The sequence below is a fragment of the Columba livia genome, chromosome Z (assembly GCF_036013475.1).
Source record: "Columba livia isolate bColLiv1 breed racing homer chromosome Z, bColLiv1.pat.W.v2, whole genome shotgun sequence".
NCBI lineage: Eukaryota > Metazoa > Chordata > Aves > Columbiformes > Columbidae > Columba > Columba livia.
In genome coordinates, this window is record NC_088642.1 from 8,874,731 (window position 1) to 8,897,350 (window position 22,620).

General features: G+C 50.6%; 3 protein-coding genes across 52 annotated transcripts in view; 2 read left to right on the forward strand and 1 right to left on the reverse strand.

Moving 5' to 3' along the window:
• Positions 1-889: 889 nt before the first annotated feature.
• UBAP2 (ubiquitin associated protein 2) overlaps positions 890-22,620 on the reverse strand; it is a 182,274-nt gene continuing 160,543 nt past the window's right edge. For 19 of the 50 annotated variants that reach the window (XM_065047037.1, XM_065047034.1, XM_065047032.1 and 16 more), the window contains 7 exons: positions 9,229-9,307; positions 7,580-7,794; positions 6,139-6,238; positions 5,947-6,054; positions 4,391-4,458; positions 3,288-3,479; positions 890-2,048 (listed from right to left, as the gene is read on the reverse strand). In XM_065047037.1, coding sequence (XP_064903109.1) covers positions 1,953-2,048; positions 3,288-3,479; positions 4,391-4,458; positions 5,947-6,054; positions 6,139-6,238; positions 7,580-7,794; positions 9,229-9,307 — 858 coding nt within the window. In that variant the 3' untranslated portion in view covers positions 890-1,952. Of the gene's footprint in view, positions 2,049-3,287; positions 3,531-4,390; positions 4,459-5,946; positions 6,055-6,138; positions 6,239-6,991; positions 7,043-7,579; positions 7,795-9,228; positions 9,308-22,620 lie in introns of all 50 variants that reach the window. The other 31 variants (XM_065047025.1, XM_065047023.1, XM_065047000.1 and 28 more) reach the window with 3 other exon arrangements.
• LOC102097132 (uncharacterized) lies at positions 13,318-17,744 on the forward strand. Its single transcript, XM_065045248.1, is given in 5 exon segments — positions 13,318-13,896; positions 13,898-14,036; positions 14,947-15,054; positions 16,968-17,355; positions 17,690-17,744. Coding segments are annotated over 5 exon segments (1,269 nt in total).
• Positions 19,420-19,992, forward strand: LOC135577407 (interferon-like). Its single transcript, XM_065047057.1, has one exon. The coding sequence runs from the start codon at positions 19,420-19,422 to the stop codon at positions 19,990-19,992; it is 573 nt and encodes a 190-aa protein (XP_064903129.1).

The following is a 22,620-nucleotide window of genomic DNA, read 5'->3' on the forward strand; positions in this document are numbered from 1 at the left end:
CCGCAGCAAACCCACGGCTCGGGGGCAGCCGTGCCCCGGCACCAACTCCTGCTCTTGCCTTTTGCCGCCTCCAGCTGCTTCTGGACCCTGACACACAAGCAAGGGCCGCCCTAACCCTGTGGGGAAACAGTGGATTTCTACAATCAAGAAACAAAGTGTGTGTGGATCCCTTCGGGGGAGATTTTTCCAAAGAAAATCTGTGCAGCGGCAGCTGTGTGAGTAAACAAGGTGCCATGAGCCCTGCAGGCTCAGCTGCTGGTGCTGCCCTTGTGCAAAGTGGCAGCAAGTCCCCAGCCTACAGAAACACTTCTGCCATCCTTGACATTCAGGCAGTGGGACAGCAGCTGCCAGGGGCTTGCAGCAGCTGCTGGGGTTCAGGCAGCAGCAGAACTCGATCTGGGGCAGAGGAAGGCCAGTGCAGGTCACGCTGTGCTGCTGGGAGGCAGGGGGAGCTGACACACAGACTTGTTCCAGGGCAGCTGGGGCTCACAGCTGCTCCCAGTGTGACTGTGAGAAAGAAAAATGGCTCTCATGGTATTTTTTTTTGTGTGGGTCTTGAAACAGAACTAAGAAGTGCAAAAAAAAAAAAGACCTCACCTGTTGTGCAGACACATAGGGCTTCACATTTACCCACCTCGGCCGCCGTGAGGGCCCAGGATGCTCAGGACCTGTCCCTTGGGAGCCCCAGCACTGAGCCAGGTTAGGCAGCCGCTCCGCAGGGACGCGGGCACAGTGCCACGTGGTGATGCTGGACACGGGCAGCGTGCGGCTCCCTGTGCGTGTTCCCGTGTGCCGCTCTCACCCCGGCCGAGCTGCCGCAGGAGCAGAGGGAAGTAGGAAAAGCAAAGGTGCTCCTGGAGCCTTCGAAAATGCAGACAAACACCAGCGGTATGTTCAGATTTTTATTAGGTGGAGGAAGGGCTAGAAAGAAATGAGACTCCTAGAACATTCACTGCACTGGTGCAGGACAAGGACAGCCAGGAGTTGGCTCCAGGGTCTTTGTTTTAAAAAAGTGGGGAGGGACAGGTGAAGTTTCCATCCAGCAGCTCTGGCTTTCCTGCGCAGGGCGGCTCAGGGCAGAAAGAGGTACAAGACACAGCTTATACTTTTATTTAAGAAACCGCTACACAGTTTTTGCTTCTAATGATGGAAAGGAGGTTCCAGGACACAAGGAGCCATCCGAAGTCTCGTGGTAGAGAAACAAAAAAAAAAAAAAAAAAGAAAAAAAAAAAAAAAAACACCACGAACAGAAAAGAAAACCCTGTCTTTATTATTGATTATTCAAAAATTGAAAAGGTGAGGCTGTAGCTCATGGCCACAGTGACCAAACTGCCCAGGAGTGCTCATCTTCCACAGCAAAAGTGAGGGGGAAACAAAAGAAAGGGGAAGGCCCACAGCCCTTTAAAGTAACAGCTATACTGGGGGCTGGAGGCAGAAATCAAAACAGAGGACATCTTGATTCTTTTTTCAAGGGGGTGGACCAGGCCTCCTTATTTGCCTGAATTTAGAACTGCATTAAATACATGGGCTCTGGCTCCAAAAGAAGGCGCAGTTTGACAAAGGTATAAAGCCCATAGAGCTCAAAAAAACAAGGAAGGATGCCCTGGTTCAGATGTGAAATGAATAATTAGTTTTCCTACAAAGAAAATAAAACAGGCTGCAAGATGCATAAACCCACATTTAGGCTCTATTACATTTACAAATACATACATAAATATATTACATACAACAGCAACTCAAAGAGGAAGCGGGTGAGTCACACAGAGGATGGCTGACTGGCTGCAGTTCTCCCCGCACAGACGTTTGGCTGAGCAGTTGTTACTTCTCCTAATAATTCCAGGAATGGGCTACAGCTTTATTCTTTTTCTCTTTTATTATCTTTTTATTTTTTTTTTTTTTTCTCTCCTTCTCCTCCTCTCCTTTCAATCTCTCCCCCCTCCCCAGATTCAGATTTAGTTTGTCCAGTATGGAGAAGTGCCATAGGCGGTTTTGGTAGCCTGAGACTTTTGCTGCATGGTGCTGGGTTGGTTGCGTTGGCCAGATCCACCCTAGAAATCAGAAAAGGAGACATGAGCACCACCACTCCCAGCAGATGAGCTGCCACCCACCAAGGCAGCGATGCTCCCCCAGAACAGGTGTGTTTCTGCTCTGTAACATCTCTGTGCCTTGTGATCCAGAACCAATGGCCACAGAGAACACAAACTGGAGTGCAGGGATGCACCATCCCACTGCCCCCCACCCGAGACAGGCTGACGCACAAGGAAGGAGCGGAGCAGGACTGGGGACAGCCAAGGAGGTCTCTCAAGGTGAATGGAGGTCGTGCACATGCCAAGGATGTCACACACTGAGAGGGAGAAGTCATTTCCTATTTCTGGACTAAGGCAGAACACTTCTTCGAGGGAGGAAATGCAAGGGCTAGTGAAACTGAATCAGAGCCAACGTGCGACCTGCAAGGTCTGGCTGAGACTGGCAGGGACCTCTTGAGGCACCTTGTCCAACCCCTCTGCTAAAGCAGGGTCACCTAGAGCCAGTTGCCCAGGACCATGTCCAGGCAGCTCCAAGGACATGGATGCCACAACCTCCCTGGGCCACCTGTGCCAGTGCTGGGTCACCATCCTGGTAAAAAAGTGTTTTCCTGATGAACCTCCTGTGCTTCAGCCTGTGCCCATTGCCTCTGTCTTGGCACTGGGCACTGCCAAAATGAGCCCATCTCCTCCACTTCACACCCTCACACTGGCAAGATCCCCCTGAGCCTGCTCTTCTCCTGGCTGAGCAGTCCCATCTCTTTCAGCCTTTCCTCAAATGAGAGATGATTCATTCCCGTCATCACCCTTGTGGCCCTTTGTTGCACTCTCCAGTACACCCATGCCTGTCCTGTTACTGGGCAGCCCAGCACTGCACACAGGACTCCAGATGTGGCTTCACCAGTGCCGAGCAGCTCCCTTGCCCTGCCAGCAATACTGTGCTTAATGCAGCCCAGGACATCACTGCCCTTCTTTGTGGCAAGGACACATTGCGGCCTCACGGTCAACTTGGTGTCCACCAGGATGCCCAGGGCCTTTACTGCCAAGCTGCTTTGGCCACCAGCAAATACTGGTGCAGGGGGTTGTTCCTGGCAGGGGCCAGACTCTGCAGCTTCACCTTTCTGAACTTCATGAGGTTCCTGCCCCAAGCTGGTCCATGGCATCGAGTCTGTCAGCCCGCAGTGATTGTCAAGGCCCTTTCCCAAGGAGCAAAGGAGCAATCTGCCCTCAGGCATGCTGTACAAGTGGAAGGGGACAACTCACCTGCCCATCTTGCTGAAGATGGTGGTGCAGCATCTGGGAATGAGGCTGCTGATGTGCGGGCAGGATATGGAGGAACGGGGCTGGAGCATAACCTGGGGCAGCACCAGGGTTCAGGGGCCCAGTCGATCCGAGAGCAGAGGGCAGGCTGAAAGGAGGCGGCGTGCCAGCGTGGAATCCCTGCTTGTCAAACGTCTGCACGGGAGGCGAGGGGGACAGCGTCAGAGACTGGTGTGAGAAGCCCCACTGTGACCAAACGAGAACAAGAGTGGCCCAAACACACATCACCTGAACCTTTCGCCAACCGGTGAGCAAGACAAGTCACATCCAATACCTGCGAGCACTTCAGCAAATAAGTTTCAGCTCCTGTTCTTATCCATATTTCTGCATTAATGCCTCTGACATTTAATTTTATTTCCACAGTTATTGGGTTCATTTTTACCCTGACCCTTTTTTTACTCAACAGGACATGGGACGGCAGCAGCTGCCTGAACTCAGTCCTTCACACACTGCCTGGAATTACTTGACCTACCCAAGGCAGCCCAACAAAAAAGCAAGAAGAACTTGCAGTAAGATTTTCCTTGCCCTGACCAAAGCCTGACCGCTAACACTGAACGTGTAGCTGAGAGCTGGCTTCCTGCCTGTAAGCACAGACAATAGCCAGACACCACTTCTCCTGACTGAGGGTGCAAGGATGGGAAAACAAGGCTGGACATAAGCCCACAGCCCACCACAGCTTGTCAAAGCGCTTTCTGCTTTCCCTGAGAAGCTGCACGCTGAACAACAGCCACAGCAGAGCGTGGGACAGGGACACTCAAGTGTTAGGGGTGAGCACTACTGACTGGTGTCTGGTGAATAGTGAACGGCCTCCTGACTCACCTGCTCTGGGGGCTATTTGGACTAAAAACATTAGCGCCATCGCATTCATTTGCACACACGGGCAGTGTAGAGTGCTGTGCCTGTGCCAGCAGCTGCCGCGGGGAGCTGACAGGGCAGAGCGGTGGGACAGAAGGGGAGACTCCACTCCAATCGGCCCATGGACCAGGGAACAGGTGGGGCCATCTGCCTCAAGGCCATGAGGGAGAGGAGGGTCCAGTGCTGCTCACCTGAGTCTTGTTATAGACTGAGCCACTGATATCAGGCACACCTGTGTTACTTGAGGTCACAGAAACACCTGGAAAACAAAAAAGCCACCAACAATGAGAAAATCAACCACCACCCAGCGTGAGCCTTGGGCTTTGCTCCCAGCACCGCCAGCAGCTTCAGTGGATGCACCTTCGTTGGCAGCTGCTGCAGCAGAAGCCCCGCTGCTGGCCAGCCCCAGGGGGTTCTCGGCACTCTCAGACCCACAGCACCCCACATGGGAACAGAGGAAGGGGCTCGGTTCCTTGCTTCTGCTGCAAAGTGGGTAAACAGCCCACTGGGATAAATTCAGCTGCATCCATGACCCAGCTGTTACCACCTGGATTCAAATGCACTTGACCAGGCAGCAGCTGGCTGCACCAAACACTAATTTAAGCTCACAAAAAAACAGCTTTACCCTAGGATTAGGGACACATTTGGCTCTACTGCAGCATTCAAGAGCTTTGCAGTAGCGAGCTGAGCAATGAGATTCAGCATCTGCTACACATTTGAGCCCTTGTCCATTAGCAGAAGGGTGAGGTCTGCAATGTTCCTCTGCCCTGAGAGAATTAACGTCACTGATTCAGCCTGGCTTCCACCTGGACCAGCTGGTGCCGCAAGAGTCTCAAACACTCACCAGCTAGGTGACTCTCAAACCAGTCACTTGTTCAGTCTTATAAAGACTGGCTCTAATCATTTAACTTGGATCAGCATAAAACCAGTGGTTCCTTCGGCTAGTGAATCAGAGGACTGGACTTGGAAGGTGTGCACTGCTCTGAGGTTGTGCCCTTGCTAGGACACTGCTTCTTTTTGGATCACTCCTCCACAGAGGACAGCATACATACAGCCTCATACAGGCTCTTGGCTGAAGACGGTCCAGGTGGAGTTTGAAATGCACAACAAATTTGCTTAAGCCCAAGGATGAACTAGTTAGTGCTAAGCAGTTCAGATCTAACCAGCGTATGCAGAATAAAGCTTTCATATAAGCTGTATAAATTCTTCAGCCTTTACAGTCACAAAGGAAACATCTCCAGGCATGAAACAACGTGATGAGTTACGGGGTGGACAGACAGTAGCTGAAACAACAGCTCAGAGGTGTGTGAACTGCCCTGCTCGCTCCTAACACATGGATATTCCAGGTGCCTACCAAGAAACTCAAAATCTAGTCATCATTTGGCAGAGGGCCGTTTCAGCAGCAGCATACAACTGCTTAGGCTTCAAAAATATGGCACTGCTGCACAACCGCTATTCTTCATGAAAGAAAACTTCGGCACATGAATAAACTCACCATTTCTCCCATGTATAACTGTGGGCAAAGCTGCGCATCAGCCAAACAAATCCTGAGGCAAAGTTCAGCCATGAGGTTTACAAGGAATATTTTAGCCTTTAAAAAAGCATTTTATACACGGGAGATGGAGAAACAGCTTGGATCTTGACCCCGTTCAGAGCTGGCTGCTGTGTCGGCTGCACAGCACTGGCAATACTGGGAGTTCACCCTACTAAAGCCCACTCAAGAGCACCTTCGAGTCTCATGTGTTACCTTTCCCAGGTCCAGTGCCAGCAGATTTGTTTTGTGCTTGAGATGACCCACTGTAGCCTCCTTTGCTGTAATCTCCAGCTGCCGTTCCCTGCGTTAAGTCATCATAGCCTGCCGGTGTGGTACAAGACAAGGTGTTACAGTGTGCAAGCAGCTCTGCAGATGCTCACGTGAAAAGCACAGCAGTAAGCATACCTGCCCCATAGCCGTGCTGCCCGTAACCACTCGCCTGCTGGAAAGGAGTCGAGGCGGTGTTCAGGTTGACTCCATGCTGTTTAGCAGATGCTGGAGGTACCTGGACAAAGGAAAGGAACAAAAGGCACTCCAAACGGGGAACAGCACGAAAAACACAAGCTCCATCTGCCATCTAGTGGGGACGGCACCTCTGGAGCTGGGAGCACTGGGATGGCACGGGACATGGCACTCCTGCTTCCAGCAGTAACCTGCTGCAGTGGCTTCATACAAGGCTCAGGTTTTCTGCTACAGCCACCCCTCTGACTGCAGTGCAACCTTGTCTCAGAACAGGCTGCGTATTTCTTTCATACACTGACTCTAAATGGAAAATTCTTACTAACAAACTCAAGGAGCAGCCATACTGCTCTCCCTCCAGAATAAAATGAAATGCTAACTTCTGCCTGAGGCTGTTTCACAAAACACTGTCCTACAGGGCCCTAAAACAGACTCATTGGAGTATCACCTCTTCCCAAATAACTTCCTTCCTCCTGAGACTACCAGCCCTGGTCTCTGACTTAATGGGGTTTCCTCCACCCTCAAAAGGATTTCCCAGGCACTATAAGCTTGCTGACTCCACTTTGGGTCTCCCCTTGACTCTCCAGGGAGTCCGGTAAGGGCTTTCAGAACAGGGATTCCATGAGCTGCAGCTGTCTGCTGTTCACAGTAACCTGTGCAGCAGCCCAGGAGCTCCGGCCTTTTACATTTCCCATTTCCTTGGGGAAGGGACTGCAGCTATTTTCTCCTGCTTGCATGTTTTTGGAGATCCCTTGCAGACAGGGGATTATGACACTAGTCCATTCCGGTGAGACCCCACCTGGAGTACTGCATCCAGCTCTGGAGCCCTCAGCACAGGACAGACATGGACCTGTTGGAGAGGGGCCAGAGGAGTCACAGAAATGATCAGAGGGCTGGAACAGCTCTGCTGTGAGGACAGGCTGAGAGAGCTACAGTTGTTCAACCTGGGGAAGAGAAGGCTCCAGAAAGATCTTATTGTGATCTTTCAGTACTTAAAAGGGGCTTAAAAGAAAATGGAGAAAAACTTTTTACCAGGCCCTATAGTGATAGAACAGAGCCACAGTTTTAAACTGAAGAAAGGTACATTTAGTTTGGACATTAGGAAGAGATTTTTTACAAGAGTGGCAAAACACTGGAACAGATTCCCCAGAAAAGTTGTGGGTGCCCCATCATTAGAAGTGTTCAAGGCCAGGCTGGACAGGGCTTTAAGCAGCCTGATTTAGTGAAAGATGACCCTGCTCATGGCAAGGTAGTTGGACTAGATGATCTTTGAAGGTCCCCTCCAACCCAAACCACATTGTGACTGCATGATGTAAGAAGGTTTGTGCTGGACAGACCAAAACCAGAGGCATGAAGGGAGGGTTACAGTTTAGGCTTTCACACTTACAAACATGGTTGGCCCATACTGGAATGCGCTGGGTACGCCAGGCACACCAGCATAATAAGGTAACCCAGTGTAGCTGTACCCCGGGGGCAGAGTGGGGTTGAGGAAGGGCTGTTGAGTTGTATGGTGAGTCTGTGTCTGGTTCTGCTGTGGCTGGGCGAGCGTGGTAGCAGGAGCAGGAGAGGCAGAATCCCCACGGCCAAATTTTGTTACATCACCTGTGAAAGAAAGAACTGATCAGAAAAGCTATCAAAGCCACTCCAAAAGTGGATTCAAATCCTCTAAATACAAGCAGACAGCTACAGAAGAGAGCACATCCTACACTAGAAAGCCTGCATTTGTTCATGGGAAGCGCTCTCCTGGTCTCTGCTCCTGATGGCCACGGGGCCATTGCCTGTTTGTGGCACAGAACTCCATTCCATGGCTAATCCATTGACAAAATGGAGATGCCAATGCTTACCTGTCTTCACATGGTCTGAGCAGATTCATTACTATCAGATGATTGAAATAAAACATGCTTAAAGCAGAAGTATGGTAAATAGCATAAAGAGCAAATGGCTGTTTTGTTAAAGTGTGACTTTCCGGGAGGTTAAACTGATTAGCTAAGCTTCATGGGCTGCAAGCAAGTTAGGATTTACAGGCAGTGATGGGCGTATTTTTGTCAATGTCAGTTTGTCAAGCATGACTGGTTAGATGTCTGGTTCCTCACACCACCAAAGTTCTGGAGACAGTAGCTGAAGGCCGGGAAAGCAAGGCTTGCATCGTGGGCCACCTTATTGAAGAAGGGAAATTCTGTTATTAACCCAAAAGCAGCCTCCCAAGAGAAGTGGTTACGAAGCAGAAAACTCACAAACACTTGCATTTTCCAGCAGCCTACAGAGCAGCTTGTTCACCTATTTTTCAGGGGGGTGATATATATCAATCACATCTATTACATTCCCAACCAGTATTCCTTTATGCTGGTTACCAAGAAGTATGACAACACTTAGCACCATCATTATAGGAATTACAACACCTCTGCCTACAGCTTTAGGCTATAATCAATGGCAGTGGAAGAAAACCATTGGCTGAAAATCCTGGGTGGCATTAATGTCATTTTTGCACGCTGAAAAGCAAGAGCAGGAATGAATAAGGGCTTCTTAGACCACACGCTTCTGGGAATGAAGTCCATTAGATTTGGGAACCATGAGGGACATACTGCTAGATGCAGCTCCCACAGGGAATGCACAAGTGCTAAAACAGCAGTAAAAAAGAATGAGGAGCTGCTGAGGGGAGTCTGTTCCAGTGCCAAAAAAAAAGGAAAGCCAGCCAGCTGAATTTTAAGAAGAATGATTAAGGTATTGAATATTTTCCAAGCACCTGTATGTGCTTGGGAAGGGCACTAGATGACATGGCCATTTACATTTTTAACAATTTGGCACTTATTCTCAAAGGCTACCCAAAGAAGTCACATATGAACTATTGACCAAAACCATGAAGAAACATTAATGCCAGGGTTGAGAGGGAATTGCTCGCTTTTGTTTGACTAGTTTGGACTGATGGATTTAACTGCTTACAGAAGGCAAAAAATAACTGCTATTTCAGCAACAGCAGGATAACCTGCATTTAGAAACCAGCTCATCTCTCTGCCCTTATGTTTAAATAGCACTCACCTGAGTATGGGTTGTTAGCAAGGCTCCCATCTCTGCCTGTCAAGGTTGCAGGAGCAGGGAATGTAATTCCGTAGTAATCCTTGGAAAGATAAAATACCATTTTTTAATAGTTGAAACTGTCACAGAGCTGGACAGCTCTTACAAACCCTGTGTTATACACATAAGAAAATATCAAAAGAAAGAATTAAAGGAAGCCTGATCAGAAGCTGAACTTATCACGTACAGCAGAGCTGAAGGTTTACCTGGATCCTCAACTTCAAAATAAACCTACTTTATGGACATTTTTAATATTATATACAAATACTTCACCTCTTAATGCTAAGTTATAGACAACGAACTAGATGCTTTCCCCTCCCAGTCTTCAGCTCTGAGCTGTCATCTTCCAGCAAGACTTTGCAAACCATCAAAGGGCAAAGACCTAGACCTAACTGCAAAGGGGATGTAGTCTAAAGGTTTAATCCCTATAACATGTCCTGTTTTCTAAAAGTGGAAACATCTGCTAGGAAAATAGCAAAAATATATTAAAAACATAAATAAAAGTTGTTACCCGATGACTGGAAAATTTATTTAAACCACATTACAGGAGACCTCAGATCAGTAGTCTCCAAAGTGGAGTGTGCAAGACAATACATTGGAATGTGTGAAGTAAATGGTTTCCGTATCATTAAAAAATATTTTTTTTTTTTTTTTAATTAAAAATTAAGTGTCTGTTTAACCTTCCTCTCATGCTGTTCTAAATTTATTTTATATGTCTTATATTAGTACAGTAGCGTACGTATATAATTTAGAAATAAAAATACATTGGGGCAAGTGCTCACAAACTTTTTTAGTGATGGGGGTTGTAAACAAAAAGCGTGGAGACCGCTACCTCAGATAACTCTTCTAAGACCTCTACAGGAAGGTAAGACAGTCCTCATGCCAGCAAAACCAAAGCAGCGTTTTGCCTTCAGCATTTTGTCCTTCCCTCTCTGGTTGAACACCACATGTGGGGCTGGTACTCTACTAAGCATTTTTCCTCAAAATTCTTACCCTTTATTCCTCACCACCTCCAATCCATCAGGAGTTAGTGCTTTAACCACAAACGTATCCATTTCCAAACATTCTCCAGCAGCAGGAAAACATCCTCGCTCATACCCATCTCTGCAAATCCCCCAGCACCCCAAATTCTTTCTCTGAGTTGATGGCACTGCCCCCTTGACGCATTTCTGTGCATCACCCTCCCGTTTCCTACACCCAAGCCCTCCATCACCAAACATGAAATAATCCAGGAAAGATTTAGTACTGCAGGTGCTTTCTGTAACTTGAAACGGTGGCATATTTCACCATCCTTTCCTTCCCAGGTAATTCCACCCTGTCGACTCTGGTATTAATCACTTAACAAAACACAACCAAATTCACATTAAAATCTTAGTAAGTCACTCAAAAGTAGTGCTCCCACCTCCTTCCAACAAAAACACCACAAAAAGCAGATTTGAAGAAGAGATCTGAACAAGATTTTGTGGATATGAACTGGAACCAACACACTAGCATTATTCCCTATATAAACTGGACAAAATACAATCAAACCTGGCTGCAAACAGGGCATAAGAAATGCAATTATCCCCACTGCAGAAGAAAACCACATCAGCAGCGCATATCCCTATGCACACACACATTCAGACCAAGACATTATTAGAATATATGAGTGCGAGCCAGTTATCTTTGCATTTCATGCCAATCCATAGGAAAACATCAGAAGAGGCACTACTGTGATCTCCAGATAACATGGCTATTTCCTGAACTACGGAAGGCATGCAGGAGAATGTCAAAACTGAAATATCAGGAATACACTCAAAAAGTGGGAATGGAAAAGACTGAAAAACTATACATGATCTGATGTAATAGATTTAAGCTCCATCAAGCAGCTTCCTAGGTACTGCACACACCAGCTAAGGCATTTGTAAGGCCTCCTCTACACAGGCAGCCTGCAACAGGCTAAGTGAAAATATACAGTTTCCAAATGTAATACACACAATAACATGTATTTTTTTAATTAAAAAGCATCACAGTAACACAGTGAGTTTTACAGCATCACCATACACATGAATTAAGCTTAATTAAAAAAAGAACTCCCTCCCAAGCCCCAGGGAAACCCCCTGCGCTGTGGTATCAGCAGCCAGCGGTGGCTCCGGCTGCTGGAAGCTTCCCAGGAAGCAGTGACGACTGCACTTGAGACTCTGCCCACTTTCACTTTCTAGATGTAAGTGGGCGGGCACCTCCAAGACAAATATTCCCATGCACTCCTGCCTCCCAAACACCTAACCTTGACTGATGACTACAACAAATTCAAAAACCAATGACAAAACCACAAAACCTAAAAAGCACACTCATTGCATGAACTGTTGATGAAAAATTGCTTACAGTCCTTATGCATTTATTTATAAACAATGCCACACTGGGAAAAAATAACTCAGGGGGCATGGCAGACAAACACAAAAATATTATGCAAGATATTTGCAAAAAGAGGAAAATTTCTTACAGCAGTAAAGCTGCAAATATTAAAGAGAAACAGAAAAAAAAACAAATACACACCATAAAAATATGTCTTGCTGGCAGTCTTCCTCCCATTAGCCAAGATATTAAACCTACACTGCTTTGTGGTCATTGTGGCCAAGAGTGCCACCAGTTGCCACTTTTCTCACAAGACACTCTCTCGTAGTGAGAATTAAATCTAGGAGGTCACATTTCCCAGCGGTTCTCTTAGTACCTACAGTAAGTAAGTAAGTAAGTACCTGTCCAGAAGCTTTCTGGACCTGTTGGTGCCAGCTGTGTGATAGCCTCAGTTGACATCTGGCAACTTGAAGGCCCCATAAGGACTCAGAGACTTCGCTTAGCTCATTAAAGGATAACTGATCAGTGTCACCATCCTGGTTGGGTGCCCTACAGCGGACTCACTTCATGACCCTTATTCCTTACCCAGAGGGTCCCAACATTGCCATTGCCAATCGCTCCATGCACTCCAGCCCCTCCGGTACACACAGCGACAGCGCCAGCTCCTACCCGGCCTGTCCCTACTCAATAGCTGTACCCGTCCACCACGGCACACCACTCACAGGATTCATCCCGCCAGGTTTCACTGCCCTCAGCTGCTCTCTCCTTGACGCCGCTTGAAAACACCTTGTGGCACCAACTGCTCCACGGCAACACACACAAAGTGCAGCCATGGACCTCCAAGGTCAGCTACCTCCTGCAGTGACAGCACCCAGGGACGTCACATCTTCCTGTACGTGCCAGCACCCCAAGCACAGCACCCACCAACACAACGCTGCCTGACAAGACCAGGGCTCCCAGCCCGACAACACCACACACCTTTCCCCTGCTCCAAAACCTTTCGCAAAGCTCACGGCAGCCCCTCTTACACCAGCACCACCACAAGATCCTTGCTCAGGAAGGGACACAAACACCTCAGCGAGTACAACTTAAAAATATTCTGCGGGATATTTGCAGAATGTCGGAAACATTCTTCCAACACCAAAGCTGAAATGCTATAAAGAGAAAAAAACAAACCCCATGAAAATATTAGTCAATGAGAAATATAAGGAAAACGTGCATTAGCTCATTTATGCAAAGAGCATCGGAGGATGGAAAAGGAAAACTACATGTTGGTAGGAAGAGACTCTAGAAAACAAAAACCAAGAAACACAGCTGCCAAAACAGATGGAAAGGAAACCCTGAAGTGCATCCCCAGCACAGCTGACACAAGAGGCTCAGCCGCACTTTCACATCCCCCGCCGACCCACAGCAGCAGCGGGGCCAGGCTCCCCCCGCACCCCGACAGCAGCCCTGGGAAAAAAACAGCTCCTCTTCCCTAGGGCAGGGCCAACCCGCTCACACTGTGACAAGAACAACCAATGCGGTGAGGAGAAAGTAAACAGAAAGCGAAACTGAAAATGGAAGTCGGGAAATTCTGCTTAGATGATGAAAGGAAAGCCATGGCACCACATAAAGCCATGGACACAGCAGCAGCCCAAGCACAGCGCCCACCCGCACCACCAGCCAGCCTGACCGGGCTCCTGCCCAGCACCACCCAGCAGCACCCACAGCCCCACCATGGCTGCGCCACACACCCCACGGCCCCGCCTGCCGCACGGCGCCCCGGCGCTCCTGCTCCTCCTCACGGCTCTCGCCGCCGCCACCGCCTGCCACCACCTGCGGCCCCGCCACGCCACCTTCCCCTGGGACAGCCTCCAGCTCCTCCGGGCCATGGCTCCCAGCCCCACACAGCCCTGCCACCACCAGCACGCGCCCTCCTTCCCCGACACCCTCCTCAACACCCCCCGCTCCCAACAACCCGCCGCCGCCCTCACCATCCTCCAGCACCTCTTGCAAATCCTCAGCAGCAACAGCATCCCCCAACACTGGCACAACCAGGCACGGGAACACCTCCTCAACAGCCTCCACCACCACAGCCAGCAGCTCCAGCAGTGCCTGACACCCAACAGGATGCTCTTCCGAACACAAGGACCCCGCAACCTGCTGCTCACCATCCACAAATACTTCGGGGACATCCAGGACTTCCTCCGCAACCACAACCACAGCGCCTGCGCCTGGGACCACGTCCGCCTCCAAGCTCACATCTGCTTCCAATACATGGACCAACTCCTAGGGCAGGTGAAGAGCCAAAGCGCTCCTGCCCTCCACCAAACCCGCCTGCGCCCAACACCCATTCCCAGCCAACACCAGCGGCTGCAGACGGAGCAGAGGCCGCAGCAGCCCGGGCTGGGATCGCTCAGCACCGCTCCCAGACAGGAGCCGACGGCCACAAGGGAGTGAGCACAGGCGGGTCCAGGCTGCAGCGCAGCCGCACACCCACCTCTGCTGGAACGGAAGGAGGAGGAACCTGCTGTGCCGCACACTCATGGAGAGCCGCCGGGCGATGGGGATATGGGTGGTACTTATCACCCACGGCGTTATGGAGCCCGTCTGGACTGCGACCTCTCCTGACGGAGGGGAAGGGCCCTGTGGACACTCCGGGACTCTCATGCCAACTACTATTTATCACAGAGCTCTATCTATCTGTCTGTCTGTCTGTTTATCTATCTATCTGTTTTCCTGATTATTGGAGTGTCACGCCAACCACTATCTGTCACAGAGCTCTATTTATTTATTTATTTATTTTAATTTATTTTCCTGATTATTGATTTATGTATCAATATCATTTATATACATATTTATTTATTCACTTGTGGAAAATAAAGACCTTTTTCCATAAGCAAAAGAAGAAAAAGATCGTCATCGTGCATGTACCTGACAAGCAAAGAAAAGGTCTCTGCAGGCTGGCAGGGACGAGCCTCCCTCCTGCACCCTGGCCCACTAAAGGCTCCGGACAGCAGGACACTGTTGGGCACCCACCATGGGCCTCCAAGCACACAGGCATCTCCCGCTGATGCTGGACCCGTGGAGCACACGCTCACCCAGGACACAGGATGCCTGCCCTGCGCGCTCCTCCTCGCCCACCACCCACCCTCTCTCTTCCCAGCCCTCTCCCACTGCCAACACGTGAAACCCACCCCCCAAACCACCACCCATCACAAACAGCCATTCGGCAATACCACAGCACTGCTTGGGAGTCCTGGTTTTGTTAAAAACAAGACCACTTGCTCTTTTACGGAATTTTCCTCTCAGCTAAGTTCTTCTAAGGAACCGCACTCTTCCCAATTTGGACGCATGTTCTTCAAGATGCTGTTTGCTCTGGAGCTGATAACGGTAACAACGGGATGCAGAAGAGTCCCAGGTTTAGACTTGGTGCTATGGCAGCCAACGTTGCTGATCTATTTTCCACGTCCCGTAAGTGACAGGGTCATATTTGCAAGGAGGGGTGAACAGAACAGGTGACTAAAACTGACCAACAAAGTATTCCATCCCATATACGTCATACACCCTATAAAAGTGGGAGATCATGAGGGTCTCACTCTCTTCCACCTTGGTCGGCATCGGAACAGGACCCTCCCTGTCGTGCCTGCGACTTGAGGCCTGGCTCCAGACCCTGCATCCCAAATCCAGTTCAGCTTTACTGCAGAGTCCAGCCCAGGACTGCCGGGTGCCTGCCCTGCAGCTGCTGCACCAACCCTGCACTAGCCCAGGAAATTCAAGATTGGATTTGTGTATTCCTTATTATTTTCTCTATTGATTAGTAGCGTTAGTAAAGCGTTTTTAACTTTTTCCACCTTGCAAGTCTCTCTCCCTTTTCCTCCTATTCCCTTTCCTTAGCGCGGAGGGTGGGGGGTTAACAGAGAGCATCTGCCACAGTTTATTTTCACCCTGCAGTCAACAGTGACATTGGGCCCAGTGAGGTGCTATGGACAAGGGGTGCACCTCAAATAGGCAAGAAGGGGACACATCAAGGCCTGTGCACGTTTGGACAAGAAACACCACCCCAGCGTTATTAAACATCCCGAAAAAGTCCAACAAGCCCTAAAAAACACAGCAGAAGCCCAGGACTGCTCACTGCTCTCCTACAACCACCACAACCGGAACAGGACACTCCTGCCTGTGCTCGCACACCAGCGCCCATGGGAACCTGCCTCATTACACAGAGCACGTTGTCCCGAGCCTTCTCCATCCCAACACATCCTTAGAAAACAACAAGAAACACCCCCCAAACACCAATACCCAACATGGTCCAAACCAATCAGCACACACCAGCACAGCACGCCCCATGAAGAAAACTACCCACGCACCACCAGCACCAGCTGCTCCTTCGCCCTCCAAACACCACCCTTAAAACACCTGCTGCGGGTGCTTTGCCCTCCCCAGGTAGCCTGAGCAAGACAACACACAAGTTCAGCAGCTCTGGGCTTCTCCAACACACCTCACACAGCTTGTTCTCCAGGCTCGGTCACACCATCTTCACCACCACGTCACCGCAAGGACACTGCTCCGTGCAAACACACACGGGGAATTCCCATGTAGCTGGAGAGCGAGAAAACAAGCAGCACCAGATACATTCAGGTAAACAGCACAACCCCTCCAGATGCAGCTCCCAGGTTGTACTACAGTCCTCCGGATGTTCCCTCCAGCCAGAAATACCCTCACTGGATCTGCTTTATCTGAGGTGGCTCAAGAAAGGAAACCCTCCTCACGTACAAACACAGAGGAGGAGAGGTACTGACACGAGCTGGAACACAAGGACTTCCAACATGAAAGAATAAAACATTATTACTCTCTCTACCATGAAGGCAAAACAACCCCACAGGAGGGACCAGGGAGGTTGTGCGATGTCCGTTGCTGGAGATATATCCAAAAGCATCACTGGACAAGGCCCGGAGCAACCTCCTCTGACACCACCTGCCCTAAGCAACACATTGGTTTGGTGATCTCCAAGATGAAATAGAGCATGGGAAAAAAATAGGTAAACCAATGGAAACGCATGATGCACGTACAGCAATTAAAAACCAAACAAACCAAACCTCACCAACAAACAGAATTAAAAAGAGAGGGAAACGGAGAAGTTGCAGTAGTGTAACAGAAGGTGTAACACCCCGCAAACACTAACAAGTGCAATAATTGCACTTTCGGCAGAGGACTTCTTCCCCTGTGCAGCATAAGGTGACAGTGGTCATGAAAACTTCTCAAAAGGAAAACAGAGAAATCCCCATATATAAAGAACTTCTGGGTGCATCTCTTTCACTCTTCAGTAAGCGACAGCTTAGCAAAGCTTAGGAAAAAAACTCTTATCTCTGTCTCTTCTCTTTCTTCAGATACAGGGCAGATAAAACTAACAGGAGGCAATGTAGGGCCACTGATGAATGAGCTGGGTGCCCTGCTGACAGAAGACACAGAGAAGGCAGAGTTCCTGAACGCCTTCTTTGTCTCTGTCTGCTCTGCCGGAGGCTGGCCTGAGCAGCCCCGTACCCCTGAGGCCCCACAGGAAGGCAGGACAATGGAGGAGTTTGCCATGGTTGATGGGGACTGGGTTAGGGAGCAAAGAAGCAAGCTGGACATGCATAAATCCGTGGGTCCGGATGGGATGCACCCGCGGGTGCTGAGGGAGCTGGCTGAGGTCGTTGCTGAACCACTCCCCATCATCTTTGCCAAGTCTTGGGAGACGGGAGAGGTGCCTGAGGACTGGAGGAAAGCAAATGTCACGCCAGTCTTCAAAAAGGGAAAGAAGGAGGACCTGGCTAACTAGACCAGTCAGCCTCATCGCCATCCCTGGGAAGGTGATGGAACAACTTATCCTCGGTGCCATCCCAAGGCAAATCAGGGATAAGAGGGTCATCAGGGGGCAGTCAACATGGCTTCACCAAAGGGAAGTCATGCTTGACCAACCTCATTGACTCTTATGAAGACATAACAAGATGGATGGATGATGGCAGAGCGGTGGACGTGGTCTACCTTGACTTGAGTAATGCATTTGACACACTCGGCCACAGCAGCCTCACCGCTAAACTGAGGGAGTGCGGTCTCGATGACTGGGTAGTGACGTGGACCGCAAACTGGCTGAAGAGAAGAAGCCCGAGAGCCGTGATCAATGAGGTGGAGTCTAGCTGGAGGGCTGGATCTAGTGGAGTGCCTCAAGGGTCAGCACTGGGGGCTATATTATTCAACATATTCATCAATGATTTAGACGAGGGGATAGAGTGCACTATCAGCAAGTTTGCTGATGACACCAAGCTGGGAGGAGTGGCTGACACGCCAGAAGGCTGTGCTGCCATCCAGAGACCTGGACAGGCTGGAGAGTTGGGTGGGGAGAAATTTAATGAAATGCAACACGAGAAAGTGAAGAGTCTTGCATCTGGGCAGAAACAACCCCAGGTTCCAGCAGAAGTTGGGGAACGATCCATTAGAGAGCAGTCTAGGGGAAAAGGACCTGGGGGTCCTGGTGGACAGCAGGATGACCATGAGCCAGCACTGTGCCCTTGTGGCCAGGAAGGCCAATGGCATCCTGGGCTGTATTTGAAGGGGGTGGTTAGTAGGTCAGAGAGGTTCTCCTTCCCATCTACTCTGCCCTGCTAAGACCACATCTGGAATATTGTGTCCAGTTCTGGGCCCCTCAGTTCCAGAAGGACAGGGAACTGCTGGACAGAGTCCAGCACAGGGCAACAAAGAGGATGAACAGAGTGGAGCATCTCCCTCCTGAGGAAAGGCTGAGGGAGCTGGGTCTCTTTAGCTTGGAAAAGAGGACACTGAGGGGTGACCTCATTAATATTTACAGGTATATAAAGGGTGAGTGTCACGACGATGGAGCCAGGCTCTTCTCGGTGACGACCAATGATAGGACAAGGAATAATGGGGACAACCTGGAACACAGGAGGTTCCACTGAACTTTGAGAAGAAACTTCTTCTCAGTGAGGGTGACAGATATTGGAACAGGCTGCCCAGCAGGGTTGTGCAGTCTCCTACTCTGCAGACATTCAAACCCGCCTGGACACCTTCCTGTGTAACCTCATCTGGGTGTTCCTGCTCCGGCAGGGGGATTGGACTGGATGAGCTTTTGAGGTCCCTTCCAATCCCTCACACTCTGTGATTCGGTGAACACAATAAAGTTCAAACTGAGGAAAGGAAAGTGAATACATTGCAGAAGCTTCAGCAAAAAACATTCAGTGCTCAAGTGCCCAGACCCACAGCCACCTCCTCAAAGGACATCTGGACAGAGAGAGCTCCTGAGATTCCTGAGACACATCTCCTATAACCCCAGAATGTGAACAGTAATGATGTAATTCAAAGGAAAAAAAAGGATATAGAAACTAAAAAAACCCACAAAAATAAGTGGAGTATTACACAAGGAAAAGAGACTAAGAAAGAAAGGGAAATTCAGTGAAACACAACAGGCACAAGTGCTCACGAGAGGAAAAGGAAAAACCACAAACACATCACTACGTGTCACCACGACCCCAGCGCTTTCGAGTCCCCCGCTCAACCACCACTGCAGCCAACCTGCCCCCAACACACCAGCAGCAAAGCACCAACACCGCCCGCCCCGCACACGGACACCCCACCAACGCACTTCCCCAAGACCACCACGGCCACCAGCCACCGCTGGAAACCACGGCCGGAAACTCGCCGCACTCAGAAAGCCAGGAAGGGAAACCGCGGCACCACATAAAGCCAGCGAGCCAGCAGCAGCCCAAGCACAGCGCCCACCCGCACCACCAGCCAGCCTGACCGGGCTCCTGCCCAGCACCACCCAGCAGCACCCACAGCCCCACCATGGCTGCGCCACACACCCCACGGCCCCGCCTGCCGCACGGCGCCCCGGCGCTCCTGCTCCTCCTCACGGCTCTCGCCGCCGCCACCGCCTGCCACCACCTGCGGCCCCGCCACGCCACCTTCCCCTGGGACAGCCTCCAGCTCCTCCGGGCCATGGCTCCCAGCCCCACACAGCCCTGCCACCACCAGCACGCGCCCTCCTTCCCTGACACCCTCCTCAACACCCCCCGCTCCCAACAACCCGCCGCCGCCCTCACCATCCTCCAGCACCTCTTGCAAATCCTCAGCAGCAACAGCATCCCCCAACACTGGCACAACCAGGCACGGGAACACCTCCTCAACAGCCTCCACCACCACAGCCAGCAGCTCCAGCAGTGCCTGACGCCCAACAGGATGCTCTTCCGAACGCAAGGACCCCGCAACCTGCTGCTCACCATCGACAAATACTTCGGCGACATCCAGGACTTCCTCCGCAACCACAACCACAGCGCCTGCGCCTGGGACCACGTCCGCCTCCAAGCTCACGACTGCTTCCAGCACCTCCACAACCTCACCAGCACCACCCCCAATTAGAACAGCCACCTCCAACAACCCGCAGGGCCCCACGCAGACAGCCCTCGCCACCGCTGGACCACTGCCGCACACCGCCCCAACCCACCTCCATCCTCACGCCTTCCCTGACCCACGGCAAGAGCTGCTGCCACAACGGCCCTGCACCCCCAGCCTCCACTCACCGCTCCCCTATTTATACACCTTCCTCTATTTATTTGGACAATGCTTTTATCTATTTATTCACCACGTAATAAAACCCAGGTGCAAAAAGCTTGTTGGTGTCTGTCGTCTCAGGAGCACAGCAACGAGCCTTCGGGGTGAGGGGAAGCCGCCTACACTCAACACCTACCCCAACCCCGTTCCAAACAGGGCTCTGCACATCCCCTGTCCACACTCCTCTTTGACACCTCTCCAAGGAGGCTTTTTCAGAGAATCACAGAATGTCAAGAGTTGAAAGGGACCCACAAGGATCACAGAGTCCAACTCCTGTCCCTGCACAGGACAACCCCACAGTTCACACCATGCGTCTGAGGGCATTGTCCAGTCTCTGCTTGAACACTGTCAGGCTTGGGGCTGTGACACCTCCCTGGGGAGTCTGTTCCAGTGTCCACCACCCTCTGGCTGAAGAACCTTTTCCTAATGTTCAACCTAAACATCCCGAGGCAGATCTTCCTGCCGTTCCCTCAGGCTCTGTCACTGGGTTCTGTCTCTTCTCTAAAAAGAAGAGTTTGGTGCCTGCCCCACCTCCTCCCCTCGTGAGGAAGCTGTAACCGCCAGGAGGTCTCTCCTCAGTGTCCTCCAGGCTGAACAAACCCAGCGACCTCAGCCGCTCCTCATACGGCTTCCTCTCCAAACCCTTCACCAACTTCGTAGCCTCTTCTGGACACCCTCCAGTGCCTTTATACCTTTTCTATCCTGTGCTGCCCAGCCCTGCACACGGTGCTCCAGGTGAGGCCACACCAGTGCAGAGCAGAGCGGGACAACCAACTCCCTGCCTGGCTGGCAATGAATGCTGGATGAACCCAGGACACAGTAGCCGTCCTGGCTGCCAGGACACCCTGTTGGCTCATGTTCAACTTGTCGACAACCAGAACCCCCAGATCCCTCTCTGAAGAGCTGCTTTCAGGCGGCTCGCCCCACATTCTGTATGTACAGCCAGAGTTGCCGTGTGCCAGGTGCAAAATCCAGCACTTGACCCTTTCGAACTTAATGTGGTTGGTGATTGCCCAGGTCTACAGTTCATCCAGATCCCTCTGCAGGGCCTCTGCCATCAAGAGCATCAACAGCTCCCACCAATTTTGTGTCATCAGCAAATGTACTAAGCAATCCCTCAAGTCCTGAGTCTAAGTCATTTATTAAGGCATTGAAGAGCGTGGCCCTAAGACGGATCCCAGGGGAACACACTTGCCACCCGTCGCCAGCCCAACATAACTCCATTTAGTAGAACCCTTTGAGCCCGGCCTGTCAGCCAACTGCTCACCCTCTGCATTGTGTGTTCATCCAGCTGGTGCTGGACATCTTGTCCAGGAGGATACTGTGAGAGGCAGCAGCAAAGGCTTCACTGAAATCCAGAAAGATCACACTGACAGGCTTCCCTCCGTCAGCTAGGTGGGGAACCTTGTCACAGAAAATACTGAGTTTGTTAAACAGGACGTTCAACTCAAGAACCTGTGCTGCCTCTGACCAACGACTGCGTTGTCATTCAGATGTTTTTCAGTAACTCCCAGAACATTCTTCTCCATGATTTTGCCAGGAACAGAAATGAGGCTGACCGGCCCGTAGCTGTCAGGGTCATCCCTGTTGCCATTCTTCTGGATTGGGTCAACGTATGCCAGCTTCCAGTCAACTGAGACCTCTCCAGATTCCCAGGAACACTGGAAAATCACATCAGGCCACCCTGCCTTACAGGCATCCAGCTGCAGCAGGAAATCCTGTACCAGTTCCAGATGCGCTGGAAGTTTATTCTTCACGCAGCCATGGTTCTCTAACCCAGGGCTGCGGGCGCCCCCAAGTCCATCTTTGGTGTTGAATTCCAAGGCAAAGAAAGCAATGAACTAATAAGGTGACCATGCTCATTGAGTAATGGGACAATGTTATTTCTAGTTTGCCTTTTGCCATTAACATATCTTAAAAAGCCCTTTTGATTGTCCTTCACAGTACTGGCCGGCTCCAATTCTAACTGGGCTCTGGCCATGCAAATTTCCTCCCTACAGGGCCGAGAAACATCTCTCCAGTGCTCCCATGACGCCTGACCTTCCTTCCACTGACCATAGAATTCCTTCTCGCATCCTATTTCAAGCTGAAGATCCCTGCTCAAACAAGTTGCCTTTGTGCCTCGCCTGCTACATTTCTTGGCATTTGGGAATTGCCTGCTCTTGTACTTTTAGCAGGTGGTACTTCAAAACTGACCAACACTGACAGACCCCAACACCTTCAAAAGCTGCTTCCCAAGAAATCCTACTCAGTAGCTGTCTGAGCAGCCTAAATTCTACTCTCCTCATATCTAGAGCTGAGGTCTTGGTGGCAGTTTTCCTCCCATCAGACAAGATGTTCAACCTGACCGCTTTATGGCTGCTGTGGCCAAGGGCGCCACCAGTTGCCACTTCTCCTACAAAAGCTTCTCTGTTACTGAGAATAACATCTAAGAGG

Excerpts from the sequence above, each read along its gene's own strand:
- LOC135577407 (XM_065047057.1), top strand. The coding sequence starts at position 19,420 with ATGGCTGCGCCACACACCCCACGGCCCCGCCTGCCGCACGGCGCCCCG.